This window comes from Nicotiana tomentosiformis, chromosome 3 (genome assembly GCF_000390325.3).
Source record: "Nicotiana tomentosiformis chromosome 3, ASM39032v3, whole genome shotgun sequence".
In the NCBI taxonomy this organism is placed as follows: Eukaryota; Viridiplantae; Streptophyta; class Magnoliopsida; order Solanales; family Solanaceae; genus Nicotiana; species Nicotiana tomentosiformis.
Window position 1 is genome coordinate 123,485,547 of NC_090814.1, and position 8,511 is coordinate 123,494,057.

General features: G+C 37.7%; 1 protein-coding gene across 1 annotated transcript; it reads left to right on the plus strand.

Annotated features, from left to right (window-relative positions):
• The first annotated feature begins 2,347 nt into the window (after positions 1 to 2,347).
• LOC104090131 (E3 ubiquitin-protein ligase SIS3-like) lies at positions 2,348 to 8,511 on the plus strand. The gene is made up of 10 exons (XM_009595184.4): positions 2,348 to 2,709; positions 2,825 to 2,863; positions 3,011 to 3,077; positions 3,176 to 3,249; positions 3,644 to 3,782; positions 3,863 to 3,955; positions 4,355 to 4,420; positions 6,767 to 6,886; positions 7,010 to 7,123; positions 7,891 to 8,511. Exons 1-10 carry the CDS (start codon positions 2,681 to 2,683, stop codon positions 8,284 to 8,286), a joined length of 1,137 nt encoding a protein of 378 aa, XP_009593479.1. The 5' UTR covers positions 2,348 to 2,680; the 3' UTR covers positions 8,287 to 8,511.

Here is an 8,511-nt window from a genome sequence, read left to right on the forward strand (position 1 = left end):
CCCCGAGTTGATCATCCTCGACTCTAATTTTTGATTGGTACCTGTTATGGACGTCATCCCAATTTACCGTTGGGTACTCTATCAAGTTCTGTTTCAGCTGCTGTAAAGCCAAGGATCTTTGAGGGTTGAATACTTGAGTGAATGCTTGAACGACCCAGTCGTCCGTATCCGAGGGTCGGTCCATTCTTTCCATTTTAAACCTTGATACGAATTCCATGAGCATTTCGTTATCTCTTTGTTTCACTTTAAAGAGGTCAGATTTTCTGGTCTCGACTTTGATGGCCCCGACATGAGCTTTTACGAAGGCCTCTGCAAGCATAACAAATGAGTCAATGGAATTAGGGGCAAGTTGTGATACCATATCATTGCTCCTTTAGACAGGGTTTCTCCAAACTTTTTCACCAGAACCGACTCGATTTTGTGGTCCCGTTATACTTTGAAATTTCGGGCATACGGAATTTCTTTGAGACTAGTTTCGGAGTTGTACTCGAAGGGAAAGACTTATGGACAAATTTCTTGGAATCCAGGCCTTTCAATATCCGGAGGTGCTCCTGGGATTTAATCAACCTTGAAGTTATAGGTCTTTACTTTTTTGTCATAGGCTTCGATTTTCCTTTCTCCCGATTCCACCCGCTTTGTCAGTTCCTCAAGCATCTTTATTATTTCGGGGTTGGTCCCGGGTTCAACTTCACTCGGCCTTTTTGTGGCTGGTTTTATTTATGCGGGTGTTTTCCTGGGATGGTTCGGGCTCAACTCTACTGGGAGCGTGGCTTTAGTTCTGCAATTGGGCTATCTTCCCATGTTGAGCTTGTATCATTTTGCATATCACCCATAAATTGATTTCATCGCCTTCGCCGTCATGTGTACCCCGGGCTATCGATCGGGCTCCCCCGCGAATGCTGTTTTCTAGGTCAGTAGGCAAGTTTGCACCGATAGCCACACGTGAGTTGCACCAATTGGGTCCACGAACGGAACTTCGTTGGGGTCAACATGAAGCACCTTGTTGCTGGGCACTACATTATTGTTCTCGCCATGGTGGCCAGACTCAGCATCAACGTTCAAGTGAGCAGATTGAGAGTTCGACATTTTTAATTTGACCTAAAATTAAAATGTCAAAGAACAAGCGTAAAACATAGTGCGTTATGAAAATTTGTATCAAATTATCACTATTATCCCTAGCCCCACGGTGGGCGCCAACCTGTTTACCCTTAAAAATGGATAACAACTAAATTTATATGCGGTTTAAGGATATGTGAATTAATTCAATACAAGTGGTCAATGACGCTAGATTAAGCAAATAAAAGACGTAATAAATAGCCAAACCAATGATAAGATTGATCCCGGGCTCAGTTAGTGGCTCAATGAGGAACCTGCCTTCGATTCTGAGCTTGCACTTATGAAGAACTTATGAACAAAAATAAGAACTTCGAACAAAGATAATTGAAGTAAATTGCTTTGGTATGCGTGTTACAATGTCTCATATGAATAATAAGTTTTTCCCTTTATATAATAAGAGAGTTTTACCCTAAGTACAATTCTAAGAAAGGTAAAAAATTTTCGTTTCGCTAATCACTAATTTTCTGCCGACACGGGCCGAGATTCACGCCGTGATATCCGGTTGGGCACGGATATCACGGTCATTTGTTAGTCATGTGCATCTGTTTGGTAATGCTCTCTGAAGTCTTGAGGCTCGAACCAGACCAGGAGGACATGGTCCCGATGCTATCGAGAGCAGGTGTTTTGCTCGAGCCCTGATATGAGGGGCCCTTCACTCTGAATCCGATTCCTTACGGTCACGTTTCCGCTCTGTCTGTCTCACCAAAAAATCAGGGTGCTCAGTGGGCTTGGTTATACCCGTATACAACGTGAGATAAACTGAAGTACAACCACTAATATTTTAGTAGGTTTGGCCTTAAGTTTGGGATTTTTTTTCAAAAAGAAATTTCAAATATGTGTTTGTTTATAGAATTAATCTAGTGTTTGGGAGATTTTGAAAACCAAAATTTTAAATCCAAATATAGCTTAAGACCTTTTTTTGGGTCAAATAATGACCATTTGAGACTTTTTAGCTGAAAAAGAAAAAAAAAACTTTTTAACATGTCAAAACTTGCCTAAAATTCATGTCCAAATACATTTTCAATTTAAAATCAAACTTCACACAAATTAGTTTTTTTTCTAAAAATATTTGGGATATCGATATCCAAACGGGTCATTAGCATTTTTGTACTATTTATTTTCAGTAGTAAGAATAAAATTTACAGTTCCTATAGTTTGGAGAAAACGATACGTGTACAATTAATTTTGTTGTATAAGATAAATTCTTCCGCGGGACCAAAGGGAAAAGCCTGCCAAACGCCACCTAATTAGAATAGTAGTGCTTCTTCTTCTTCTTTTTCTTCAGTTCACCAGTTCTGTCTGCACCCTCCCCTAAAGAAAGCTCGCCTTTTCTTTTTGTTCTAATCCCTACAGCAATCTACAATATACCTTAGCTGTATTTTGAACGTATACCATCAATCTTACATACCTGTACAATATTCTTAGTTGCTATTTGGTTTACAGCAGAATCAGTGAATACAAAGATTCGATTTGCTTGCTTAGACTCAACACTTAAAGAATTTTGCATGTTGAAATGAAAATCAAGTTCTTGGATTTCTCCTAGGGTTTTTATAACTTGTCTTCAATGGCGATGAGAGGCGTTGATTTTAAATGGTCACTCTTCTAATATTCTACTTCTTTTTTTCCTATTTTAGATTCATTTTTATTAGTTGTACTGGAGTATCAAAATTTTTTTAACTCTTTTGAGTTTGAATTTTGATTGTTGTAGGTACGATGGGTTCTTCTTGTCAATGCTAGCTACCAGTATGTATCCTTTCAATGATGGGGACTAATTTTGCTGTTTCTTTTTGTTGCTTTTGTCTTTCTATTTTTGTGGTTTATTATTTCCATAAATCATTTGCATTGACATGTTGTATGCGTAGTTCGGTTGTTTCTTTAACTGTTTGTTTATCAGAATTATTGTGGCTATCAACTGGAAGCGCTATCATCTTTGTATATACCCATTGCACATCTGGATCGTGGTAATTTCCTTGTAAATGAAATAAAGCAATGCTTTGTTTTCAATTAGTTCGCAGTTATATTTCTAGAAGGATTCATTTTAAGCCCTTTCCCTATTCAGGTTGACTACACAACAGTGTTTGTGTTTCGGCTCTTGATGTTTGTAGATAATGGCCTTGCTGCTGGAATGGGATTGTAAGACCTCCTTTTCCTATGTTTTTAACGTTTTAATTTGTAAGAAAAACAATCTCCTAAAGTGTTCTTTCTAAGTTTATTGTGATAGCTGTGTTACCTAGCTTGATATCGATATAACCTTTTCTGCACCTGACATAAGATTCCCCTAGTTATCGCTTGATTTGTTGTAGTACTCTTCTTTGTAAGAAAATAAATGTGTGTCGAATGTTCATATCTTGACTGCCTTCAAACTATTTAAGTAAATGCCTGGAGCAATGTACAGATTGGATTAGTTAGTAACTATAAATGATATCTTTCTTTTGGTGGTTATTTGGATCTTATGGTCCTTTCTTCATTTTACATGGATTGTGCTCTTAGATGACCAGACTGAAGTTTAGATGTTATTGCATTTTAGGGATTTTGGTTGGCAGCAAAGATATGGTCGTTTCTGTGGAAGAATAGCTGTTCTTTCAATTCTTGCCCTGCTTCTCTATCCCTTTCTTTGGGCGTGGACCATCATTGGGACTTTATGGTTCACTAGTGCAAGAAACTGCGTAAGTTCCGGTAGTTCTTTACAGCCTCCACTTTTCTGGTTTAAAAGCCTACAATTGATATTATGTGGAAACTCTTTCAGCTTCCAGAAGAAGGCCAAAAGTGGGGTTTCCTAATTTGGTTGCTATTCAGCTATTGTGGACTGCTGTGCATAGCTTGCATATCGACAGGAAAGGTAATATTCTAATCTTTTCCAAGAATAACTGCTTACTGCCTAATTCAATTCGGACAACTTCATTTCCCACTTTCCCTCCTTTCCCCTCTAAAAAAAAGGAAAAAAGAAAAGAATAAAACGAAATCCGAGAAGAGAGGAACTAAAAGAAGGATACCTACCTGGAACGAACAGAGAAAAGAATCTCGGTCTCCTGATTCTTTTCTTGCCCATGTGATCTATTCTTATCTATTTTGGAGGATGGGAGAATATTTCAAATCCTGATGTTTTATTGGCGTTATATTGTCTGTATTTGAACTAATAGATTTTTGTAATCTGAATAATGACAAATTGACAATTATGCTAGTATTCCATTGGCGTCGGTGTTACTTCTTTAACTAATTTTTCAATTTCTTACTGCAGTGGTTAGCTAGAAGACAAGCCCATTTATTACGCGCTCAACAAGGAATTCCTATCTCCGAATTTGGGGTATGCATTAGAACCCAAAACATACTTGATTTAGTGTATTTTAACTTTCGCATATGGCATATTTGAATTAGGTTGTTCCTGTTATATATTTCCTGTGCCCTTTGATTTTGTTTCCGTTTATTGTATAAAAGCATTAAATTGATGTTATCTTTGCTATCTCTTTAGTCTCCATGTTAAAGTTGTGCTTTTTGCTAGTCAGACAGTTGCTCTTTGTAGGTTTCTATTGATCAAGTCTAATTTCACTAATAATAGGAAAGCTCCGTATACAAGAAATATATCAAAAGGTAGAGATCCTACAAAAAGATATGGTTCTCTGTAAATGATACCCAATCTTTTATATAAACAGTAGTCGCATCTGTGCATCAAAAGGACATTAACAATAAGAGGCAGCTACTCCACAAATGTACAAATCATGCTCTTCCTTCAAAAGCTCACTTATTTTTCTTCCTCCAGACAACTCACATTAGTGCTAATGGAGTACTAATGTGAATAGTTCATTTTTCATAATACCCTGCATGGCCCTATGTAGTAAGAACCATCTAAAAATCTCCCACCCCAGATGTGATGCTACTGCTCGTGGTTGCTCTTTTTTAGGTTTAGATAAGAAACAATAATGTGCACCTGAAATTGATTCACTTAAGAAATATTATTTTATAAGTGCAGATGAAAGAAAGATGTCATAAGGTGAGAAGTAGACTCTCATAGCTTGTTGCTGCCTTTTTATTTTAGTTATCTATACTATAAATAAACCCTACAGAAATGGACACATATATATACGTACAGATGTGTGTGCATGTGTATTTACATATATGTATGATATATATATATATATATATATATATATATATATATATATATATATATATATACATAAATATATGCATAGATGTGTATATGTATATGTATGTATATATAGGGTTTTGCTAACCTACTACATGAAGGTAGTAGGTTAACATTTTATCCATTTTGATTTCTCTTAAATATCCTTAGTTTTTAATGATCACTTCATTGGTGTGAAGGGGCTTTTAGTCTTTTGCGAAAAAACTCAATAATTTGATTTTCATTCCCTTTATTTTCTCCCTCTCGATTTGTCCAGGTTCCTCTGCGATTTTGAATTCCGACGATTTGTAGTCTAACCAACAATTTTAATACATAAACAAACAAAAAAGAGAGTAGAATGAGATTGAGTTGATTGTAATGGTTTCACTTCACTTTCGATAAATTCATATCCAAATATTTGGTAAATCCAAAATAAAGCAGCAGAGGCAACAAAACGAACGGGTGAACAAAAATGAATCCCGACATTGTCCGGCGAACAATCCAGCTGATGATTTCGCATATCAACAGTTCCCAACATTCACCACCTTCCAACAACAAACATCCCCAGTGAACTCAACAGCTAGAAATTAAAAATAGAATTGAAACCTATTGAATGAAATTCAATAAAACATAGAAGTGTCTCTGCTATCGCCGATCTTGATCTTGAAACTGTGTTGCTAGCTTGAAGGCTGAGGAAGGGTTTCGATGTGAGTTTACAGAGGATGATGACGCACATGAGTCGTCTGGTTCTTTCTTTTTTTCTTTTTTGGAGTAAATGACAAAACTGTCCATAATTTAACAAGAGATTTAAGTGGCGGGGTATTTAAGAGAAATAAAAAATGGGTACAAAGATAACCTACTACCTTCATGTAGTAGGTTAGTATGCATGTTTTGTGTGATTTATGCTGTGTATATACACGGGCGTGCAACTTTTTTTTTGATAAGGTTAATATTGTCCACTTATACTGCGCTGGTCAAGGTCATCCAAGTTCACCTGTAGCTTGACTAATAGTGGAGCTGTGTGGGTACCTCTTGTGATTTAAGACTAGGTGTTGGACTAGATAAGATATGCTATTTTCTACAAATTTACCCTAGTTTTGGTCCTGTTTTTGGGAATCAAATTGTATCCCGCCTCCAATTTTTCCATCCGTCGTGGTCAAAGTACCCAAAATAATTTGATCAGATCAGATATGGATCCCATACGCACACCCATACTAGTGTCGTGTCGACAAGGGTGTGGCACCTAAACTGCCGTGTCGGAGCAACTTAGGTGTAAACACTTTCTCTCTTGGTGATTTCCGTGGTAATTTGGTTCGACTAATCTGCTCTATGTCATCAGAAATGAATGTCGAACGATTATAAATGAATAATCACAATGGTCAATGTGTTTCTTGGATCACTAGTACGAAAAATACTCTATGACTTCTAGTTTTTAGAGTCCTGTGTGTCATGGTATGGTGATAATTTGGTTTGCATGGTAAGCTATTCTGGTTTTACTCCACAAGCTTAGGATTTTCCTTATTACAGGTGTTAGTTGACATGATCAGAGTGCCAGATTGGGCATTCGAAGCTGCTGGCCAGGAGATGAGAGGCATGGGCCAAGATGCTGCTTCATACCATCCAGGACTTTATTTGAGCCAAGCTCAGGTAATGACTGAAAACTTATTGTCAACAGCTCAAGGCAGTCCTTTATATGATTCCCTTGCTACACTTGGTGAATTAGAAGATTTTCTCTCATCTTAACTGGTTAATTTTCTGTTTGGCACATAGAGAGAAGCAGTGGAGGCACTCATTCAAGAACTTCCAATGTTCAGGATGAAAGCTGTTCCAACTGACTGCAGTGAGTGCCCTATCTGTTTGGAAGAATTTCATGTGGGAAATGAGGTATTTGTTTTTTCGTAAACTTTGCTTCTCCTGATTATTAAAGAATTTTTATGATTCTTCTTGTATGATGCTCTCAAATGTTGACTCGTTCTTTGATAATAGTAACATTTCGTATTTGCATTCTCAGCTTTAATTAAAAAATACAAATCTACACAATTATATAAAGCTTCCACTAAAAGAAATTGTGAACATCAAGCAAACAATTTGGTATTTCTCTTATGTCCAGTATTCTGTATGCAAGTCGGATTAATTTCCAATTTCGTAGGGTAATACTATAGGAGTACTGGATCAACAATAGTCTAGAGGTGCATGCTTCTCTAGTGGAAATATTCATTGTCGTGCAATGGTCCCCATCCCCACCCAATTTGAGAGAAACTCAGAGCTTAAATTCTGTGAAAGATGGTTAAAAGAAGACGAGAAAGACTTGGTTTGGTGTCGTTTTTAGGTTGTGGTTGCTATTTATGGTCTTCAGGTCTCTGTAGCTTACCGACGAGGATGATTGTATATCTCGGTATCCCTTGAAGACCTTTAACTTGTTAAAAGATAGTTGGGGAGATAAATGCATGCTAATTCCAGTGAACCAGGATTTGGACATTGTGCCCATCTTGCAATTTGTTATCCCTTTTTCTAATTTTCCTCTTTTTCTGGTGTTGTTGGAGGAGGTTGGTTTTTAGAAGCCAACACAACGACTATCACACTAGTTATGTCGGTGCTGTCCTTTATTCGGGCTCTGCTACCACTTTTCTTATTACAAAAGCTTTGTGCAGGTTCGTGGTTTGCCTTGTGCTCACAACTTCCATGTTGCATGCATTGATGAATGGCTTCGCCTAAACGTGAAATGCCCTAGATGTCGTAGTTCTGTTTTTCCAAATCTTGATCTCAGTGCTTTGTCAAATATCCGTGTTGATTCAGAGAGGTCAGCAACCAACTTTGTGACAGCAGCCCGGTATGTGAGATCCCAACCTTCTAGCCAGAGCTATCTGCTGAGGTTGCAAGGTTTTCTTCGCCCTGTGCGCACAGAGGATGCTGGCCCAAGTAGTGAGGTAAACGCAGCTGCTGCTCAAACAAGAGTTGAGAACGGAGCCCTAGCATCAGGACCTGACAGTCACGGAAATGTAGAGCGTGTGGAAGTACTTGTGGAACATTCTCCAAGACAGCTGTAACTATTTGTTCTGGGGAGGTTCCTTCCAAGTTCAAATATTCTAACTTTGCGGGCACTGAAATTTTTTGTCAACCTCTAGCCAATGTTGAGTGTTGTAGGGGCCTCTAATTGTAATTAGATTGCTAAAACTAGCGTGTGACTAATGGACGAAAACAGCCAACGATCGATATATGTTTTTGGCCTGCTTGTTTTGATGTACATTTGGCATCTCCTAAGCCTTCTCTTA